Source organism: Phaethon aethereus, assembly GCF_964289735.1.
Source record: "Phaethon aethereus genome assembly, chromosome: 2".
Lineage (NCBI taxonomy): Eukaryota > Metazoa > Chordata > Aves > Phaethontiformes > Phaethontidae > Phaethon > Phaethon aethereus.
This window is the reverse complement of record NC_138582.1, coordinates 58,535,230-58,558,301: the sequence shown is the minus strand read 5'-3', so window position 1 is coordinate 58,558,301 and position 23,072 is coordinate 58,535,230. Positions and strand designations below refer to the sequence as shown.

Here is a 23,072-nt window from a genome sequence, read left to right as displayed (position 1 = left end):
AAAGGCCAACAGCTGTGCAGCAGTTTGTAGCTTGTCCCTTCTCCACCTTAAGTCTTCCACTAAGATCTTTTACGTGCAACTTTTATTAGCTTTTGCAGCTACCACTGTATCAAATAATCAATATTCAGATCATGGAACAGAGCTTCCTGGAAGATATGTTGAAACATATGGAAGATGGGGAGTTAGACAGCCAATATGGCTTCACCATGGCCAAATCCTGCCTGACGAATCCAGTGGCCTCCTATGATGGAGTGACTGCATGAGTGGACAAGGGAAGAGCTATGGATATCATCTACCTAGACTTCGATTAAGGCCTTTGACAAAGTCTCACCCAACATCCTTATCTCTAAACTGGAGAGATATGGGTTTGACAGATGGACTGTGAGATGGATAAGGAATTGGCTGGGTGGTCATGTCCAAAGAGTTACAGTCAATGCTTCAATGTCCAAGCAGAAATCAGTAATGAGTGCTGTCCCTCAAGGATCTGTACTGGGACGAATACTATTCAATGTCTTCATCAGTACCACAGTGGGATCAAGTACCCTGTCAGCAAGTTTGCAGACAACACCAAGCTGAGTGGTGCAGTTGACATGCCTGAGGGAGGGGATGCCATCCAGAGGGACCTGGAAAAGCTCGAGAAGTGGGCCTGCATGAGGTTCAACAAGGCCAAGTGCAAAGTCCTGCACCTGGGTCGGGGTAACCCCTGATATCAATACACGCTGAGGAATGAAGGGAATGAGAGCAGCTCTGCTGAGAAGGGCTTGGAGGTGCTGGTGGATGAAAAGCTGCACATGAGCTGGCAACGTGTGCCCACAGTCCAGAAGGCCAACCCTATCCTCGGCTGCATCCAAAGCAGCATGGCCAGCAGGTCAAGGGAGGGGATTCTGCCCCTCTACTCCGCTCTGGTGAGACACACAACCTGGAGTACTGGATCCAGCTCTGGGACCCCCAGTACAAGACAGACATGGAACTGCTAGAGTGGGGTCCAGAGGAGAGCCACAAAAATGGTCAGAGGGCTGAAATACCTCTCCTGTGAAGAAAGACTAAGTTCAGACTGGAGGAAAAAAGGGTCCAGGGAGACCTTATTGTGGCCTTTCAATAAAGGGAGCTTGTAAGAAAGATGGAGAAAGACTCTTTACCAGGACCTGCAGTGATAGGACAAGGGGCAACAGAGTTACACTGAAAGAAGGTAGGTTTAGATTGGATATAAGAAAGAAATTTTTCATTATGAGGGTGATGAGACACTGGGACAAGGTGCCCAGAAAAGTTGTGGATGCCCCATCCCTGCAAGTGTTCAAGGTCAGGTTGGATGGGGCTTTGAGCAACCTCATCTAGCAAAAGACATCCCTTCCTATATGAGGGGAGGTGGACTAGGTGATCTTTAAAGGTCCCTTCCAAGCCAAACCATTCTATGATTCTATGAAATAATGTTGTGATCTCCAGTAAATCCAAGTGGTAAGATGAGATTTTGTTTGGGGGATGCACACAGAAGAGATGAAGAAGAGAGATACAGATAGAGAGAGGAGGTCATCTCAGATCAGACTGGCACATTCCACCTGGGACACACATGATGCATTTTATTCCACGTTCCATTTACCTCCATGTCTTTAATTATTCTTTCCTCTAAGGCTTTGCATCCTATCGAGGTCAGACCTATTCACGCATTGAAGTGTCAAATTAAGAATTACTCCAAGTGAGACCACATTTTGAGAAACACAGGAGGGAAAAATTCTGATGTGACTATCTTTTAAAATTCAGGCAAACAATTATTTTTCTTTTTCCTTTCTTCCTTATTCATGTTATTAAAAACCAAACATCTGAAGATCTACAACTGGCTAATATTTAGCAAACTATCTTAACTCTCAAGACCTTGTACAGGTCTTTATTTGTATTTATAGAAATAAACTGAAAATATTTATTTTAATTTACATAACCATGTATTTCTAAATAGTTTCAAACCATAAAATGAAATATGACATCTACATTGCCAAATAATTTACAATGCAATGAAATAACTATATACAATACAAAAAAAAACACTAAGAGGCAAGAGAGGCTAAGGGACGCCAAGATCACTATGCATCAGATAAAGTCTTACTACCCTAAGGAAAACAAAGTTACTAGAATTCTAACTTGTGTTTCTGCATTTTTATTTTCAACAATACCACATCAGCAATTTTATTAGTAGTCACTTTGCTGATTTTTATTTTAAAGAAATTAGCTTATACACACGCATCTGGCTCATCTGACAATAAAAGCCTTGTAATTTGACAACTTTCACACTGGAAAATGTAATACTTATCTAATCAGTCAGTGATTTTTTTTTCCACACTTTACACACAGCAAGTTCTCTCCAGCAGCCTTTTCTAACTTGAATTTATAGCTTGTAAACTGAGCATGTAATAAGCCTTTAATGACTGATGGTCACAAAGATCTGGTTTAACAAACATGTCCCAAAGACAAAGTTGGTCAGAAAGTAAAACATATTCACAAACCACAGCCAAGCTGAAACAGGAACAATTTATAATACCACAATGGACAGTCGGTGCACTAAATATTCAGACCTATTAACTGATGTATAAAACAGCTCTTGTTCATGCCCCTAAGTTTCTGCTTTTCAACTTGGCCTTGAACAACAGTACAGCATTCACATGTAATACAGTATCGTTTACAATATTAATAATGATATGTTACAGTGATCTAGAACACTTGGGCTATGAACAAGCAGAATGAGTACACTTTAATTACAATGTAAAGGTGAAGCTTTTATATCAATGACGACACTGGAAGTATAAGATTGTGAGGCTTGGATGGTGTTTCTCTCTTTAGTGAAGATGCAACATTAAGTAAAAGAGTCCTACAAACTGCAGGTAAAGGATAAAAGTTCCAAATCTTTACTGCTGTATACCTCCGTCATCACAGGAAAATCTTCCACTATTGAATCTTAAAACAAACGGCAAACTAGATCTGACAAAATATAATCCAACACCTAAAATACAACTGACTTCATAGATCAACACAACTCCTTTTTTATTTTTAACACCATGGTAGAGACATACGTATTAGCATAATATCACCTCATAAGCAACACCTGGTAAATACAATTATCTTGCTTTCTCTTCCTCAACACATTTCCACCAATCATTTTGTGTCTCAATTTTCATTAATACCTATCATTAAAAAAAATAAAGTACTAACAAATATTACATTTGAGCCAGAGAACACTGGATAGAAGTACAGATATATAGGAAGAGTAATCAATCCCAGGAATCCTTCTTGGATTTGGGGAAAGAAAAAAAAAAAAAGTCAAAAACTGCTTGTTGAATACTGAGTCATTCTATGGGATGGTCAATCTTTGTCATTACGCAACACTCAGCCAGCAAAAACATTAACTTAAATGGAATCATTTCAAAGTATTAAAAAGCCACAACTGTGTCAGTAATCACTCACAACCAGTTTTTCCCCTCTGCACTCCCATTGTTTAGTTTCAAAAATGTTCTTGAATGAAGATACCAGCAAATTGACATCCCAATCATCTTTTTGTTAATCTGTCTTAGAAAGCTGGGACATCACAAATTTGCTGGTACTTTGAATAGAGAGAAAACAGGCATAGAATTTGACATAATCAAGACACGCACAAATAACACGGCAAGATCACATTTGAGGACTTCAAACCCTGCCTACACTAAAAGATATCTTGAGCCAATTCTGGCAACAGACCTTGAGGGCAGGGGATGCATTTAACATTGAGTTATTTTTACCTTTAAATTCCACCTTCTCGATTTGCAGCAACACATAGCCTGTGGCTTTCAATGTTACCAATAGCAGTGTAATAATTACAAAATAATCTACAGCAATATTTTTGTATTATTTAAAAGGCCATTGAAATCTGCATTTCAGAATGAGCCATAATGCTTAAGTGAAGTGCTCTCTACCTCACCTGGAGTCATCTGAGTGTATACCAGCTGATAGCTGATTTTATACACTAACAATCCTAGATCGTGATCCAGATTAATAATCAGAAATTTTAAATCATCTGTTATACTGATCTCTCCCAGTTACTCAAACCATCAAAGGGAAAGTTTATAGCACACAGACGTGTTGATTTTAGTCTGCTTGCTTGCTGACTTATTTCTAGCCTCAAGGTAATAATAGGAAAGAAAAAAGGAAAAGGAGGCCTCATTGAGACGTTTACAAAGGTAATGTAACTGGATTTCACACACTTCTAAGCAAGAACTTCAATAAAGGATATCAATTTAGAATATTCAGACATTTTTACAATGTCTGACTAGCAATAGTCAGACACCTCTGAATGACATGAAATTCAAATTCTGAACACTGCCTACTAATCTTCCAAGACTCATCAAATGAGCCAGTGTTGATTTCCAATTAGGCATCGCAGAAGCATGGTTTATGACTGATTTAAAGATTTGGAAAAGGTTTTTAAAAAAGGACCATCATCCAAGATGAATTTAAATGCATGTTACTTGAAATTGCAAAATTGGATTCTTTGACTTAAGTAAGACTGAGTTTCCATAAAAATGCTAGAAATCTTTGAAGTGAAAACTTCAAGTGCTGCTATTTAACTACACAACTGTTTAAATAAAAATTTATTTACTCACAAGGAACCAATTCCAGATTACCCTAATCCTCACTAAACTAGAGCTACAGACAATGATTATATGCATGAGTCACATGAAAAAGACCCCAATAAGAAGCAGAAGATGTTCCACCTTCCAAATTAGTTGCTTTTAAGTGCCTCATGTTTCAGTTCCTCCCGTTCAGTCCTAAAGAAACCCGAACAACTTTGGATTTGAGAAGGTAAACAAAATACATTAGACTAAAACACAGAAGAAAGCTAACCTACAGGAGTAATATGGCTGAAGACCTGGATACAAGAACGACAAGGCAAATTCTCAATGCTCCATATCAAGTCACTGAAAGCAATATTACATACTGTATCAACTGCCTCTTAGTTTCATCACTTTTAAGTACAATTTTTCCCGTTGTCTCATTTGCACAACACTCTGAAAAGTACTTATTTGTTTTGTGGTTTTCCTTAGGCATTCCTGATGGTTCCAGAATCCAAAGAAACCTAGCTATCATAGAAGCAGAGGGAATTAACCATGATCCAAAACGCTGTTAATGACTGAAATTTCTAGGAATGCAAAGTACTATAAAAACAGGCAAACACGTAATGTGTTAGTCACCATGGGACATGTTCTTTAGACCTCCCTCTGAACTGTGCAGAATAAAATTCAGGATAAATGTATTCTAGATCTTCTTTTTGTTGATTGAGTAAAGCAGATTTAAAAAAAAAAGTTTAATCTGGCAATGATGAATTTAAAGCCTTGCCAACAACTCCTTAAGATAAGTCCTATGTACTTTTTAATTTAAATCATTGTCTGCATAGGAGCATGCTAACACATTTCACTGTTACCCTAAAGGTCAGCAAATCCATTATAAGTTCCTGAGGCAAGAAAACCAACATAACTATTTGTCCACTTCAGATGTTTAGTCTTAAACTGGATCTCTGTTACATACACATCAACGGGATTAAGTTAATAATAACAATGGATAATTGTCCCAATAAAATAACTTTGAATAACCAGCTGCACTGAAAAAAATTTTTTTTTTTAAAAACAAGGTTGTATGATTTTCCTGCACTAAGTTACACTTATTTGGAGTCATACATTCTTAGAAACCAATTACTTTTCAAAAGATAACACTTGTAATTCCCTTCTGCCAATACTGTACTCTTCCATGCAGTACTTCAGAACTGAATTAGTTTGTGGACCGCAAACCTTTTTAAACACCTCAGAATAATAAGCAGTTAGAAAATACTCATTTAGAGCGCACCTGATGCTCTCGCAATAGATAGCTCTTTCTATAGTACATTACTGTAATAACATAGTAATAGAGAGTGCTTTCCATGGGGTATTAAGACTGCAGTCATTACGCCTCAGATTTTGTTTTTGCTTAGTCTGCTCTAGAGAAATTCTCGTAACATATGCATTAGCCTGAAACCAAAGTTTATGGCTAAAGAATACACATTTCATTCTCTATGAACATAAACACACAGCACAATAAATATCACTGACTGACAATGACTTCATACAGACAGAATTTCTAATCTAGTATTCATTCTATATTCCCTGTATCAACACTTTGTTTCATATCACATGAACACAGCTTACTTCCAGATTGAAGACAGTTCAATGTTTGAAAGCTTTGAATTAGACACAATAGCTTTTTAATTAAAAAAAAAAAAAAAAAATCATGCATTTTCCTCCAACCTGTTCTGGCAATAAAAATACAGCATATTGAATTCTGAGTGCAGCCAGACCTGGCAGCATTTTAACACCACAAAACAGAAGTGAAAAAGATAAGTTCTCGCTATGGTTTTGACTCTGTGAATGTGGAATTTAAAAACTTAAAAACTGAAGCTATCAAGAAGTTAGTATGCATAATCAGACAGATTTTGGGGTTTTAACTGATTTGAGGGATCAATAAAACAAGCATAGTTCATTTAAAAATCTCTTCAATAAACCAGACTTAAGCTTTATTTCTAAAAGCCAGGCCAGCCAAAGGTATTTTGGGGGAATACAATGTACTTCTCTAATATAAACATTAATTTGCTCTACTTGTCCATTTAAAGATTTTTACAACATTATAAATTCCATCCTGTCCCTCTAAAAGAATGAAAATGAGTCCACTAAAAATGGAAAATAAAATAGATACATTTATAGGATTAGGCAAGTACATGTGCTGACATTAGTCACAAAATTTAAAACCTAAGTTCAGATGACATTAACAGCCTTAAAAAAACCCCCAAAACTACTATTGCCGATTTTAAATCTGAAACGTTCTGAGATTTTTCTCAATGTCCCTTATGGGTATAAAATATAATCACAGGATACTACTGAAAACTACTTATTCTCTCATGCTTTTCTTTATGCCCTTACCTTTCAAGGATCACCCAACTTTGAAAGAGCCTTCCTTTTCACAACTATTTAATTTATTAGGAGAAGAAAAACCCCCACATGATAACAGCACTAGCTGGGACCTATTTTGACAGAAGCATGTCATGCTGGTCACAGTCATGCGGTCGGCACGCAATACCCAATACACAGAAACTTCCGAAATGCAGACATTCCTTTCCCTCATTGCCAAGAAAGGAGTGAGCTGCCTGTTTACGTACCGAGAACCTGCCTGAAACATGACAACTCAGGGGAGAAGAGTGCGGAGTCATTTGCCAGGCCAGCGGGCCAGGCTGCACCGTGGGGGAGAGGGTGCGAGTGCCTGCACATCGCCTACCCGCGCACCCCCGGAGTGATGGTGCAAAACCGCACCAGCCCCCGCGGGGACAGCGGCGGGGCCAGGGCTGGGCCCAGCAGGGCGCGGGAGGGGGAAGAGGCCAGACCCGCGGGCAGCCGCGGGAAGCGGCTTCGCCCTCCCCGCTGCCTCGCAGGGCGGCAAGGCTTCGGCCGCCCGCTTCGGGGCATCTCCTTCCCGCTACAGCCAGAGGGAGACCTCACGGAGAGGGACCGGCGGCCGCCCAGACCCCACCCCGCGGCCACAGAAGTGACAGGAGAGCGACGCCCCCTCCCCGGGCTGGGCCCCGTCGCCTCCCCGGGCCCCACGACTCCAGGGCCGGGCCGGCTGAGAGGGGCGGTGATACGGCACGCGGGGGGACATGGGGACCGGCGGGGGCCGCAGGGGTGCGGCCGGTCCCCGAGCGCCGCGCCCTGCAGAGTGGGCTGCGGGCTGACACCCGCCGGGGCCGCGGACACGCTCTCGAGTCCCCACGGGATCCCAAGATGGCGGCGACCGAGCCCGTACACCGGCTCGGCGGCGCCCCCCCACCCTCCCCACCTCCGACGGACCCGGGCGGGCAGGGCCCGTCACAGCGGCCCGGGGGAGCGGCGGGAACGAGGTGCCTGGAAGCAGCCCCGCGCCGGGGCGAGACGGGACACGCCGCCGGGCTGGGACATCCCGCTGCCCCCCTCCCCCGCGCCGGGCTCCCCCTTACCTTTGAATTTGAGGTCGGTGGGCGGATCGAGCACCAGGATCTGCTCGTGCTTTGCCAGAGCCCCGGCGGCCGCCATCTCGCTCGCTTGCTCCGGCGGGAGGAGGCCTGGGGGGGAGGGACGAGGAGGAAGAGGAGGAGGAGGAGGAGGAGGAGGAGGAGGGGCAGGCGGGGGAGGCCGGGCGGCGGCGGCGCCGCTCCCTCGCGGCGGGCAGGCAGTGGCGCCGCGCGGCTGCAGGCGCTGCCGGTGGGGCGCGGGCCGAGAGCGGGCGCTGTCGCCCCGAACCCCGCTCGCCGCCCTCCCCGCGCGACTATCTTCAACGGCGGGCCGGCCGGCAACGCCACCCCTCCGCGTGCACGAGGCCGGCGGAGGCGGCTGGGCCCCCTGCGCGCATGCGCCCCGCGCGCAGCTCGCGCCTGGCGGCTTCCCCCCCGCCCCGCGCCGTCGGTTTTAGCGAGACCCCCCCCGGCCCGGTCCTCACAACCACCCCCCGCTGGAGCCGCCGGGGCGCAGGAACGGGGCAGGAAGAAGCGACACCTCCCGCCAAACACAGACAGTTCGGGCAGAGGCGCCGGGAGCAGCACGCATACGCCGCGAATCGCCGGAAGAGGAAGGTCACCGCTGGCTCGGCGCTATAGGCGGCTGCAACGCCTCTGCGAGAACTACCGCTCCCGGCGTGCCGCGCGGCAGGCTGTGTCCGGGCGGGAGTGCGGCGTGCTGGGAGTTGTAGTCTGCGCGGGACGCTGAGGCGGCAGCGTCGGCGGGCTCCCTCGCCCTGGGGCTGTGGGGAACGGCGGCCCTCACGGCCCACGGGTGGTTTGGCCGGCCTCGACGCTGGAGGAGGGAGGGTGAGCCTGGGTGGTGGGTTCCTGAGGGGCAATTGGGAAAGGGAGAGGGGCAAAGCGGGCAAACAGCCTCAAACTGGTGGCGCTGGCTTGGGTCCAGGCTGCTCGCGGGTGAGGCTTGAGGCGTTGGAGCCAGCTCCTGGCTGCTATTAGGTACCTGCATCGGGATGGCTGCGGCCCAGCCTAAAGGCAGCTCTACCACCCCGCTGGGCAGCACCCGGGCACTGAGGTGGATGAGCCCGGTGCGCAAACAGACCTCAAAACCGGCCAAAAACTCTCCTTAAGTAGGAAAACTGTCATTAGGTGAAGGCTTAGGAATATTAACAGGGAGTCAACGTTGAGAGAGATTGCGCGCTTGCAAAACCTGAATGAGAAATAAGAGTTATTATTTATTAGTAGGCAGGGACACAGGGTATTTGCCATCCCTCTTGCGCATTTTGTCAGTGTTTTCACAGTAGATATTTTCATTAATACCATGCTTCCAAGCAGATGGTGCATCTTGGGATATCTGAATACACCGGTGGCAACCAAAGAAGCAAAAACAGATAGACAGCCAAATCCATCTGAGCCTTGATGATTCCTATGTCCCAAATCCACTTATGAAGAATCTGGCTGTAAGATATAGAAATCTGTATTCATGTGAGGTTGGAGTACAGGTGATGGAAATTAAGTCAGAAGCATTAACACATTTGGTTTTCCTCTCTTGCAATCTGGCGTAGGTGTGCTAAGAACATGTATAGGGACATAATAACCCATCTGAAAAACATGTACTGGTAATAACTACATTGAAATTACTTAAATGCTTTACCTTCAGAATCAGCTCATCATGGTAAGACTTGTGGATCACATAATTTCTTTAGCAGATACCTTTACCTCAGCCCCAACCACAAAGAAAGGGTTTTGAGGCCATTCAGCAGGGGAGACCCTCCAAGTAATTTAGGTTCAGGCTCTGCCTTGGCTCCAACAGAGCCTTCACCTTGCACTTTGACTGCCGTTCTCTCCTCCAGGTGTGCCACTGTCACGCCTGCCTACTTCAGTACTTTTCTCCATGCCTCTCTTGAGGACAGCAAATACCCATGTGACTTAATACCATCAATGACTGAAGAAGAAGTGAGAAGTGCTGTAGAAAAGTACTTCAGAGCAGTTTTACCTGATTGGAACTGGCTTCAATAGGTGGAGTTACGTGGCATGTATGTGAAAATGTTGCTAGAGGTCTGCAACTATTCTGGCTGCAGTTTTCCTGCTACAGACCTATTTTATGATATGCATAAAACAGCATCTTAAATTACATCTTTTATTTACAGTGCAATATTTAAAGTCATTGTCTGGTGGTCTGCCAGGCTTTCTTAGCAAAACCAATGTTCCGTTCTGTTTATGCATTATTACCCTTGGGATCTGGAAGATAAACTGGAATATACAGGGGTTTTTCTGTCACAATATTTTTTTTTCTTCTTTTGTTAACATGGACACTTAGTCTATTACCTCCACACTTTTTCTGTTCATGAATCCACCAAAGATTAAGCCACAGTGTACCATTCTCAGAAATGATAATTCAGCTCCAGAATTACCTGGTGATTATGTACCAAAAGAACTTCTGGGTCTTGGCTTGTGAAGAATCAAGATGTGGGGAACTGCTGAAAAATACTAAATGCCACAAAAGGTTCTGTCTTTTCTCCTTTTAATGAGGTTAAAAAATAACAATATAGAGTACAAATTCAAAAGAAGCTTCCTCTGTGCAGATTTAGAAAACAGAAGTATCTCTGTTTTCAAATTCTTTTCTTGTACATCTCTTGTATAAGAAAATCCAAGGTAAATCAGAAGTTAAGATCCTTCCTTAATATGACAACAGGTCTTACAGGTTTTCCCACGCATGGCTTTCAGTGCAAACGCCTTGTTAGACGTGGTTGCGTGACAGATATACCTGACATCGGGGGATGTGCGTGGGTTGGGGGAGGACTGAGTTAATCCTTATCACCATCATAGGAGAGGCAGTGAATGAGGACAGGGCAGAGCCTCAAGTAGGCAGTGGCTCACAGAGGGAGCATCACTGAGACTGGAGGGGACCCCAGGAGGGCCATAGTTCAAGTTCCAACTCAAAGCAGGGTCAAAGCTGAATTCAGGCCAGGTCACTCAGGACTTTGTCCTGTGGGGTGATTAAAACCTCCGAGGACAGAGTTTTCACAGCGTCCCAGGCAGCCTGGCTCAGTGCTTGCCTGTCCAACTTCAATCTGCTCATTTTGTGTTAGAGTAATGGCAAAGTTAGTACATAAACATTGAGTGGGTGGATTAATGGTAATTATGTATGAACATGTTTTTTTAATGTAGTCTTTGTTGTTGTTTGAACACACTGAGAACCTTAATAATGCATTAATCTGTTTTGTTGCGTTTAGTATCATTTCTGATCTAATGCTTTTATTTCATCCAGACTGATGTCATTTTTTATATTAAACACCACCTGTGCTGCTGATCAGCAATATCTGGCAACCTTCTCCAACACCTGATTCATTTCATTTTAACACCTCATAGCACAGTTCAGGCATGAAACCTTCAATTTCTTACAGTCAACAGAAATCCTTTCACTGCTTTCAGTGAGATCATGATGTCATTCCAGAAGTGTCTTCAGGATATTCATCACTGCTTGCAAAAGGATAACATTTGCTTAATCTAAGGTCAATATTTGTCCTGTGTGACAAATTAGATTAGATCTTAATGTTTTTCACACTGTGAATTCAGTATCGTTGTTGCAATATCTCAGTTTGGAGATGGCTTGACATTTTTCAAAACTGTTTAAGTAAGCTCTCTTTATACCTAAGCAGCAACAGAGTAGATTCAGTTTCATAATACTGTTTTCCACTGTTTATTATGCAGGTAGTTTATCCAGCCCCACCAATTATGAACTTGAAAATGTCTTGTAATAAAACAGTATCACAACCTTCTTCACAATTTCTTGGTGTTGCTAAGACTGTCAGGAAAAGCAACCAAGTGCCACATTACTTGTTGTGTTAATGGGAAAATTCTAGATCTCACTCAGTAAAGAATCTCATGCATCCTGCACTGCTAAGTCAGTGAATATTGCAAAACCCAAAGGTATAAAGGTAAGAGTATGTTTTAATTTCTCTTTAAGAAAACTCCTGGCCTTTTGGTGCTGCAGTTTATCTTCTGAAAAACAAAATTATTCATACAGCAGGCTCTAGTCGTCATTTACTTGACTGCTTATGAGTTCCATATATAATTTTAGGCCCACTTATTTTGTAAATCAAGGTAAAAATTGCAGTCCACACTTATTTTTGAAGACTTATGGCATGATTCAAATGTTGCCACAGTCTGGAAAAGTAGATCTTAGTTGAATATCTTCACATTTGTTCAACTACAGTGTATTTCTTTACCTAGTGACATTATTATAAAAAGATAGAATGCACGCTTCATGTGTCATGCACAGTCTCAGTGCTGATAAATCGTGCAGTGAAGTGCTATGTCCAGTTTTGGGCACTATCCTTCCGGAAAGGTGTGGGATAATTGAAGGGAGTCCAGATGAGAGCACCTGTAATAACTAAGGTCCAGAAAATGGACAGATTGAAACATTAAGACCAGACTGAAAAACTGAGGTTGTTTAGCCTGAGGAAGACAAGATTGACTCACGTGTTTGGTAATAATCTTCAAATACATTAAAAACTATTGCAAAGAGAAAGAAAATAGTCTGCTCTCGCTTAATTTGAATGGGACAGGAAGTAATGGGCGTAGATCGGAGCAAGAACTGATTTAGAGCAGATATGAAGAACTTTTTAAGAGTAAGGATAATTAACAAAAAAGATTGCCTGGAAGCACAGCTCATGGAGTCCCAGTCACTGACCTTTAAGAACAGGTTAGACATCTGTTGGGAGATACAAATTTAGCGGAGCCTGCCTTGAGATGTGACCTCTGAAGTCCTTTCCAGCCCTATGAGTCTATCATTGTGTAAATTCCAGTGTGCTCAAAGATTAAGCTGATCATCTGCAGTGGAAATGTCCGTTCCCTAAGGTCTGAGCTAAAGCCCATTAAAATCAGGGGGAATTTTTCCAGTGATTTTAATAAGCATTGGATCAGGCCCTAAACGAGTGTGTAATTTGGAGCTGTGTGTGGAATTTGGTCCACAATTCTGTTAATGCTATTTGCAAATGAGAAGAATCCAACTCCTTTTCCCAGGGTACATTAGTTTGCAATGGTTACAAAAGAAAGTAAACACAAGCTGAAGAAACAGTGCTAGATTTTTCTTACAAAATAGAGTGGAATTGACTGAAGACAAACACAAGAAGATCTCCGGGGAAAAATTAGCAACTTGTCTCAAGGAAGAACATTTTAGACAGCTATTTTTTACATCAATTAAGCAGGGCCAGACAGAAAGAGACAGCAAAAACTATGTTAACAACACTTGAAAAATAAATGGGTATCACGAACGTGAGAATGAAATGTTTGTCTCTGCTGAATGACCAGATTAGCTGAGAGCTTGAAAATAAGCAGAGCAAAAGAAGGGGAGACACAGAGAAATTCAGGCTGTCAGTGGATTCAATCAGTTGTATAGTGACTGACAAGGAAAGATCCATTCCCCTGTAGTCTGCTACCAAATAACATAAAGATTTTCCTCCACTCTGAATGATCAATTAAATCACAAGCACTTATGCCAGCTAAAGCTCTGCCTCTGCAATTGCACGTGTTTATGCGATCCGGAGGAATACTAATATGCATGAAGTTAAGAGTTTGCAGATTTGCAAAATCACAGCTCCTGTGGGCATCCGCAGCCGCTCTGCCTTCATGGGTTGTGCGCCTCTCCTGGCAATTCTTTCTCTGTTACCCTTGGGTTGTGGCAGAAAACAGGCAAGTGCTCAAAAAGCCCTTCTAGCAGATGCAGGAATAAGGTTACTAATATGTGGCTAATACACACGTGAAAGATCTTTGCTCTTGATTAATTCATTATCTCTAGGAGTAAAGACACAAGATTTCTAGAATCATCTCCCCTCTCCAGTTTGTTTGTTGCAGATGTGTTCTGTGTCTGCGCACAAGCTTTTGAACGCTCTACCTGAGGGATCATTTATTAAATATTTATTTACTTGGCATTCGGGGAAGAAAAAAAGAAAAAAGTCTGCATAATATTATTGATGGAATCTTTGACTGCCAAGTACTGAATTATTTATAGCTTAATTGTACAAATGATACCCATGAGGACCTGTTAGATTGCACTATGCAGTTGATGCACTGCGCAAACCCAGGGACACGTCTTTCAGACTTTGTTCTAGTGCTTTGGTGGGTCACCTTAAAACAGGTGTGGACACTTTGCAGAAGCAAAGCTGGAATACCTGACAGCAATTTTGAAGTTGCAAGGGGTAAAAAGGCCTGCAGAAAGCCCCATGTAGCAAAAGATGCTCTGACCTGGATTACCCCATGTGGGATCTTTCCACTCCCAACCCACATGCACCCATCGACCAGCGATCTGTCACGCTGTGCACAATTCCCTGATCCTCCCCTTCCCTGTGGGCAACCTAGTCCCTTCTGCCCTTCTGCAGGTCCCACCTCCACTAAGGGCACTGCAACCCTGTGCACAGCTCTCCACCTAGAACCATGAATATTCACCATTTTCCCCCCTGAACACCAAGAACGTACAAGGGAAGGTTAGGAGAGCGCACCCACCCACTGCTTTGGTCCTGTGCCTACATACCTGTTGCAGAGAAATAAATAAATAGAAGCTTCACTGTTAAATTCATAAAGTTAAATGCTTGTAAATATTTTCTGAGCGTGCCTTTTAATACAGACTTTAACTGTGTGTTGTGGTTTAGCCCCAGACGGCAACTAAGCACCACGCAGCCACTCGCTCCCTCACCCCCTCCCCCGGTGGGACGGCGAGAGAATTGGGGAAAAAACTCGTGGGTTGAGATACAAACAGTTTAATAGGACAGCACGAGAGAAGGAATCAACAATGATAACAACAATGATAATACCGACAAAGGAACGTACAAGAACAAGTGAGGCCCAATACAGCAATTGCTCACCACCCAGCGATTGACAGCCCGTCCCCGAGCAGCGATTCCCACCCCCCGGCCAACTCCAGTTTATGCACTGGGCATGAGGTTCTATGGTGGGGAATATCTCTTTGGCCAGCCTGGGTCAGCTGTCCCGGCCGTGCCCCCTCCCAGCTCCCCGTGCACCCCCAGCCTGCTCGCTGGCAGGCTGGCATGAGAAGCTGGACTGTCCTTGACGGCTCAGCAACAACCCAAAACATCAGCACGTTATCAGCATTTTCTCATCCCAAATCCAAAACACAGCCTCACACTAGCTTCTGTGAAGAAAAACAGCTCTATCCTGGCTGAAACCAGGACACTCTGCAATCACTGTTTTAATTCCACAGGTTTCCCGGCTTCAATTCTGGTTTTCAGAGATAAACACAATATAGTGCATTGAGACCCTTCTGCTCCCACTCTGTCACCCCAAAAACTACTTCTGTTCTATTTTGCTGGGGTTTTTTTTCCCTCTTCCCTCTCTCTTTATCCACACTGCTCCTGTCCCTCTCATCCCACTGGCTAGCAGACAGACAGGCCAGCAAGCTTCTCCTCCTTTCACCTTCAAATAAGGCAGGTGTTTTTTCTCCTCCGTTGTCCTTAGTATGAGAAAAAACAATTTAATAGAAATTAATAGCAATTTAATAGAAAAACGGAGGCAGCCTCTGAAAACCTGGAATGTGTTTTTTTCCTGTGCCTGGCCATTCCTTGCATTTTTTCCTTCCCCGAGTAAGGCAAATAATAGAAATAAGGAAAATGGGCATCTATAGTGGATTGGAGAGTAGTTTCTATTCGTTCACCACCCTCCCTCTCTGGGCCAGCACCAGAGGCTTCAGAGATGCCCACCATAGACAGACAGGGGATAGCCTCTCTTCCACATTGAGACTTAATCCTATTTTTAAATACTGGCTTAAGGCTTAAGATCTGAAGCACCATGTTAAATACCCTTATGTCATTTTGTTCTCTTCATTCCTTCCTTTCCAGCAATTTTGGTGTCATTTGCAAAGTTATCAGCAAGAGTTTATGTTTTCTTCCAGATGACTGATAAAGACATTGAACTGCGTTGGCTCCTTTGAAGCTGTTAAAGAACACATTAGAAGAAAGTAGAAACATGCTGATGTAGCTGCTAATTGGTTTGCAGAGCATTTGATACAGGTAAATTGATTTTGTGTAGTACTGGGGTTTTTTTACCAGATTGTCATGCAGGGTTACATCAAATAACTTAAAGTAATCCATGTATATTAAGTCAATACATCTACCTTAAGCAACTGTACTTTAGTCTCGTTGCTGGAATACACGTTTTCCAGTAAAAATGTATTGATTAACATTACATAAGCTACTACCTATGAATTGATTTCTATTTGTTTCCCATATCTGTCTTTATTAATATTTTGTCCAGGGCCTATGTAATGCTTGCAATTATCCGAACCCATAATATTTATTCTTTACAATGTGCGACGTTCACTTTTTACCAGTCATCTGAAATTTCCCCTGTGCACCAATATTTGTTCAGAATGAATATGAATGGCTGCAAGAGTGTCTCCACCAATTTTTGTCATACTTTTGGGAGCATTCAGCCCTGAAGATTTAAATGTGTTTTGCTTTCACTGATGAACATTCTCTCACACATACAGTGAAAGGGAAAGAATCTCATATCACTTCATTATTATAACAGTAAAAATTCAGCTTTTCACAGTAGCTTAGTGAAAACTGTGCTTTCTTATCCAGAAAATAGTCCCCAGGTGAATTCAATTTTGCTCACATCAAAGGCGAAAAAGAAATTGTTGCATTTTGCTCTTGTTAGCTATTCGGAGACAATACAGAAACAACTGAGCTGGAGTTTGAATTATGCATCAGTAACAACTTTTAACCAAGTTGAAATAGCGGATGTTCAATCTTAGGTATGGTTAAGCCAAAAAAGATCACTTTTTAGGCAATTTTCACATTCTAAGTTGAGTTTCCAAGTGTGGCATGTAATCTTCAGCATATCTTAGAAGGCTTAGTCTGGATAGCTTTGTCTGGATGTACAGCAAAGCAAGGAACTGCATCGTTACATTTTTACTGAGTCACGTTTTAAATCTGAGAATTAGGCTCTTCCTTAAAAACTGTCATGCATTTGGGAAAGTTTGTGTATTCCAGTGCCATCACGCATGATATTTCTTCACTTTTTGTTTCCTTTATATTTACTGAAAAGTTAAATGAGGTTTTAAATCTCATGTTCGTCTCTTAAGAGAGTGAACTGGATAGAGGTTTCTGAATGACTCATTTGGGCCACTGACCTCAATTCTAACAAATTTCAGAAACAACTTGTTATAAAAGACTAGACAGGATGGGAGGGCTTCTGGCCACATTATGACTGACCCAACTTCCGATTGTTTCAGCCTGGATAACATAGATGGATTCATTCTTAAATGCAAGCAGAAGTAATTCACTTGATGGGATGACCATAGTAACATCTATCAATTACCTGACTACTTTTCTAGAAACTCGAACAGTAGAGTTTACCCAAGATGAGCTTAAAGAGACTTTTGCACATTTCCAGTTTTCACTGTCTTTGCTGCCTTTGTGTGAGTTGAGTAACTGGTAAGACTCAACACTTTACTGTGTCACCAGCAGATACCAGATGACATGGTATGGAAATCAAGTATTTGCAGTGGCCTCATAGGAAAACTTAGAAATGCACAAAAACACCCACAAAGCCTACTCTTGTATGAGGCAATACAGAAGCCAGTTCTGATGAAAGTGTTGGAGTTGCCATGGGGGCCTGACAGTGTCATAATTCACCACACACTGAGGGAACCTCAAGCTTCGCAGCCTCAAAGCCCTGACCCCAAATTGCTCTTATTCAATGGCCTCATAGAAGGATGGCAGTTGAAGAGAGGTTGGATACTTAAATTGGAGGCATTTACCCTGGTGGGAGAGGGAGACAATTTATACTCTGTCATAATCAGTCAAAATCTCACTCTCCATAGACCAGCTCTGAGTATGAAAGATGTAGGTAAATGACAACTGTGATGTTATAGTAACGGTTCTGTTTAAAATTGCAGATGACTGAGAAATTTGACAGAGAATCTTTGTATCACCTCATCACACACTTTCTATGATAAGGTTGTGTATGAAATCAGATAGGCCACCTAGCTTGAAACACGGCTTGCTTACATTTCCAGCATGACCTGAAGATACCAAAAGAAAATCGCAAGTTCCTGAACTCCAATTTCTTGCCTGTGGCTGGCTGGTTTAAAATACACATTAGAATTATCTAACATCCAGGATTTAGTTATGCCTTCGAGCTCCCATGAAGTGGAAGGAAAATGTCCAGTGCTGGTTGAAAATAGCACAGAACACAACATGTTTGCTCAAATGTCTCAGGAAATGAGGACGTCTCATGGGAATTCTGGCACCATTTCACCAAAAAAGCTAGTTTTCTTCAAAAGCAGACCTGTCAGAAGGCAGCCTCAGTAACTTCAGGCTCTCCTGCACTACCAGAAACATGGTCTGAGGCATCTTGCCAAATAGCCAAGTAACCACTTTCCCAGAGCTTTGAAACCCGTAGCTCCCAGACATCCTCACCTCGTTGTCGCTGATGTGATGTGGAACAGGCTTCTCAGACAGAGCCTCTCCTCCTTATCTGGTAGTTGCTTCAGGCCCTGTAATTTTTTTACACTGTGTCTATCACACAAGGAAGGGTGCAATTTTCTGCCATGGTAGGCATCTTTCACTGGTGTGTGATTCGCAGTGAAATGAGGCGAGGTGTCTGAAAGACATGCCTGCTGACAGTGATGACTTGATGACTCAAGTCTTGTGGATTTTCTAAGGCATCAGTTTCCTCCTGGGAAAAATAAAATAAAAATCCCTCCATTTTATCTTTCAGTGATGGCTGTTGTGTTATCGTAAAACCTTTATACTTACTACTACTTAAGTAGCAAGTACTTAAGTACATACTACACACTGCCATTAAATCAGTCAATGCAAATCTACTTGGATACATCTATCACCACCTCATCCTTTCTTCCTCAGTCTTCTCTGGAACAATTTTCCCTTTTTGTGCAAAACCACCCATCATTCCAAGACATTGTTCAGCCAGAATCAAGCTTCATGAAAAGCTAAACCGTGCAGGCAGGGTGGCTACGTAAGTGCCCTGGGATGTATTACGGGGGCCAAAGCCCTTTGTTCAGGGCTCCGACTCAGTAACCGATGTGTCATGGACTACATGGATGGGTATCATCTTTTATTCAGTGGACCTTGTACTATGTAAATTCAGGCATACCCACAGGTAAAGATACGGTATCATTTTCTACAGGTGGAGTCTAGGCACCTGATGCACTCTTAATCTTGTATTTGTTTATGCGCATTTATTAGCTAGGGTTCTCAAGTAACAATGGTGTTAACATGGCTGCACCATGAAATGCATGTATGTGCACTGTTTGACCATTTATAATGGGACATCCTTTTTACCCCAAATCCAAATTTTCTATCATCTCAGACATCATTTTTGTTCCTTCACTATCACCTTGAAGGGGTTATGACCCACCATGAAGAATGTCTTCCAGGGTAGGACATCATCATGTTGTTTGTCCCTTCTTTCCAGTTCTAAACATTATTTTCCCTCTTCAGAATTTTGTAATCAATGTGACATTCTGGCCTTGTTCTCGTTTCAAGAAACCTATCTCACCTCCAGAAATTTCACCTCCTAAAAACATTTTAAAAAACCCCCAGACTGTGATGAAAAACTTATTTTAAAAAAAGCATTTCCTTTTCTGGTATCTCCGCAACAGGGAAACAAGTTTAGCTGTTGAGAGCCCTTTCCTAGATCTTTATGAGTTCATATTTCCAGCGTATCTCAAAAGCCTCCTTTGTATTCAAAACTGCCAAGAAACTGAGTCACCTCCATTAGAAACGTCAGATGCTAATGAGACTTCCGTCCCTCCTTACTGTGACTATGTGGAGAACCATTCCGGTGTTAAAGGCTGTGCCGTAGGAGGAGAGCTGGTTAGGTGCCAGCAGGCGGTTCAGATTGCCACCTTGAAAGCAAATTTTCCCTGAGAACCAGGAATGACCTACAGAGTGTGGTAAAACTCAAAGGACAAACGGTATCTCTACAGGGAATGGTGCCAGGAAAGCTATTTCATTCTCATTTAGGTTCCTGGCTGTCTCAAGAAATAGTGCAGAAAATTTAAGTCTTTGTTTTGAACGTCCTTCTTTGTAAGGGCTCTTATTAGATTCCTACTACACATTTTATGCTTTTTGGTAAATATCTACAGTGCAAAATTGTCCCACGTGATGAATGATGAACACAGACAGGAACTTGGATATTGGGTAGTGATTTTAAGTTTGCTGATGACTTGATTTTCTGCAGAGCTAGAATATTGGAAAGGGATTTTGAAAGGTACTGTGTCATCCAGGTTGCATCCATCGCTCTTTCTTGCTAAACCTCTCTGAAAACTCCTGACATATATTCGTCAGCAAAGCATCCAGATTCTTTGAAGATGACAAGAAGCAGGGATTTCTTTTATAAGGTGCTTAATGTACATTTCAACCCTATTAAACAAGCAAAGAGAAACTGTTACTAACCTCTTACTCATTTATTTATTTAAAGTCACTAACAGCAATGCTATCACTTGCCCCCCCAAGTCATGTTATATTGACAAAGAGGAAGGAACGTGATGTTCATTTTCCTCAAGGGCATCTCTTAGACATGTAAGCTGACTTCTTTATTGATTGGTACTTGTCAATATGCAATCAGAAGCCTACAGATTGTCTTTCTCTTAGCTCGTAACAGATCATTTCCCCAGAGTATTCTACTTGCCATAGGGGAATGGGGATTTAATTGCTGGGTATTTATCTTCTTACTTAAACATATATTTTACTGTTGTAAAATGTGAAAATGTTGTAAAAAAAAAAAGGAATGGCACTGACTAGGTAAAATGTGAATTAAATGGACTTTGGGATAATGCATTTTTGTTTTCTAAAATTCTCAGAGTGTGGTAATCAGAAAGGTTGAGTGTTTCATCATAAATAAGGTGCGTCTCAGAACTTTTGACAGATGATGGGAAAGATAAAGCTCACGTTCTCAGGGAAGTTTTGAGAAAACAAGGTCAGAGCTTTTCAAAGAAAGCATATTTTTTTAAAATACTTCAGGGAGTCCCAGGGATAGAAATGATTTCTGGCTGGAGTAATTTAACAGCCAGAAAAAATAAATCCTTCCCAAGCTGATAATTTAATACCTAACCAGCAGCGTCAAAATTCTTTTCCACCCTCGTGCTAGATTTTCTGCACAGAGTACTGGTATCTTATTGAAAACTTATTAATTGGTGTGACACTAAATGCAGGTTAGTACAGGTCTCTTACCCTTCGAGTTCTGCCGGTGTACTGTCTGCAGGTTTTCACAACAACTGTGTTACAATACAATTTCAGTAACACTTCTACGCTGTATCTGTTGAAAACACAGCGATTATGAATGCTAGTATCATGAGCCCGTCCTCATATTCCTACAAAACATACAGCAGTGATAACGCAAACTAAGTCTGCTTCAAGACCTACTTGGTAGTCTCAGAAATGCAGACATTTTGCAACAAGGACTCTTCTTAATCGAGAGAGAAGAAACCCATCTGAAACAGGTTTTCAGACACAAAAAAGGCTGTAATATGTTACATTATGCTATTACTCCTTCTCATCTTGACCTGCTAAAAGCAGTCAACCATTGATTTTACAGTTTCTAGTGAAGAGTCTTACTTTTGGACACTGAGAGAACATTTATATCGAGTAATGAATTTACCCCAGGTCCAGCTATTCAAAAATAGATGTAATCAAAAGTGGATCTTATTAATGGTCAAGAACCCCACTACACATGAATGCATCCTATTGCTGGTGCCAAGTCCTTAGGCAGAAACCTCCACCAATTAACGGAGGCATTTGTACAAATACTTTTAGCCACTCTATCCTCCTGTAAGTGTTTTAACGCTTTTAAGAAAATTAGTCTGTAGCTTTGTGTAAAACAACATCGAGAAGTTGGGGGGGGAGAGGGGGCGAAAACAACCTGCAGCTTACTGTTTTTCTTTCAGGGAAAGGAGGCTTTTCACAAGCCTGGTAGCAGCCTAAACACTTATACAGATTAGGTGAGGGGGTGGAAGTATGAAGTAGATACACAGACTATTTCATCAGCCTTGCTGTCCTGGTTTCAGAACAGCGCTCAGGAAATCACAGCGGGGTATCCTGGGTTGCTCTTGGCAGAAAAGACTGAAGCTGCAGTCATGAGGATTCTGGAAGCTGAAATGTCAAATACTTTTCCTTACGTACCGTGAGATACAACCTTCAGTCTTCAAAAGGAAAGCAGAGAAGGTTTTTTTCCAGCCAATTGTGCAGCTCCCCCCTCACTGCTAAATACAACTCTAAACTAACCTAAAGCACTACAGGGACATGCTTCCAAGCCATCTAAAACATCCCAGTGACAATGCAGGGACTCGTACGTCTCTCTCCACTCTGAAAGGAAAAACAGCGTTCTTTTCTGATTTTCCAACGCACTGATAATAGTTGAGGGTCTTACTTAGCTCTTCCTTGAATTAAGTACGTCATCTTTTACAGTTTACAGGTATGTACCTGGGTTCATTTTTATTTACACGTAGCTGGAGATAGATACGTAATTTTTTCAATGTGATTATAAATGCTTTAAAGCAGGGAACAGATCCTGCTAGGTATCTCCACGCAGTAACTAAACTCACAACCTATGTAACCCCCTTTGAAATACTCGTTTCTCCTTACATAGAGAAATGGTGTTCTGTGCTGTTGAGTTACTGTGCTTCCTGTGTACTGCTGTGCGTTGAATTTATCACGGTAGTTAGAAAAGCCTTACTCCAAAAACCTTGTCCTTTTCCCTTAAAAAAACCCCAACCCTTTATTCACAGTCTTCATGGCTGTGGTAACAACCTTGAAAATCTGAACCAGAAAGTGCAAAAAACTTCTGGTGAGTTTAAAGACCTCTTGAAACAATAGCACTAAGAGGTATTAAATACTGCATGCTTCTTAAGGGACTGTTAATTCTTGCCTCCTAAAAACAAGTTTGAGGGACATAAAGTAGGGGGGAAAAAATTAAATGTACCACCTAAATAAAAACATACAAAAGAGAGTGTGTTTTATGAGCCATACTAGTCATGGTTGCTATTCAAAGCAAGTGG

General features: G+C 42.3%; 1 protein-coding gene across 1 annotated transcript in view; it reads right to left on the bottom strand.

Moving 5' to 3' along the window:
• Nucleotides 1-8,108, bottom strand: part of VAPA (VAMP associated protein A) — a gene marked incomplete at its 5' end in the record, with an annotated part of 39,142 nt that extends 31,034 nt beyond the window's left edge. The window contains one exon of the mRNA XM_082014629.1: nt 8,033-8,108. Coding sequence (XP_081870755.1) covers nt 8,033-8,108 — 76 coding nt within the window. The remainder of the gene's footprint in view (nt 1-8,032) is intronic.
• Nucleotides 8,109-23,072: the final 14,964 nt, after the last annotated feature.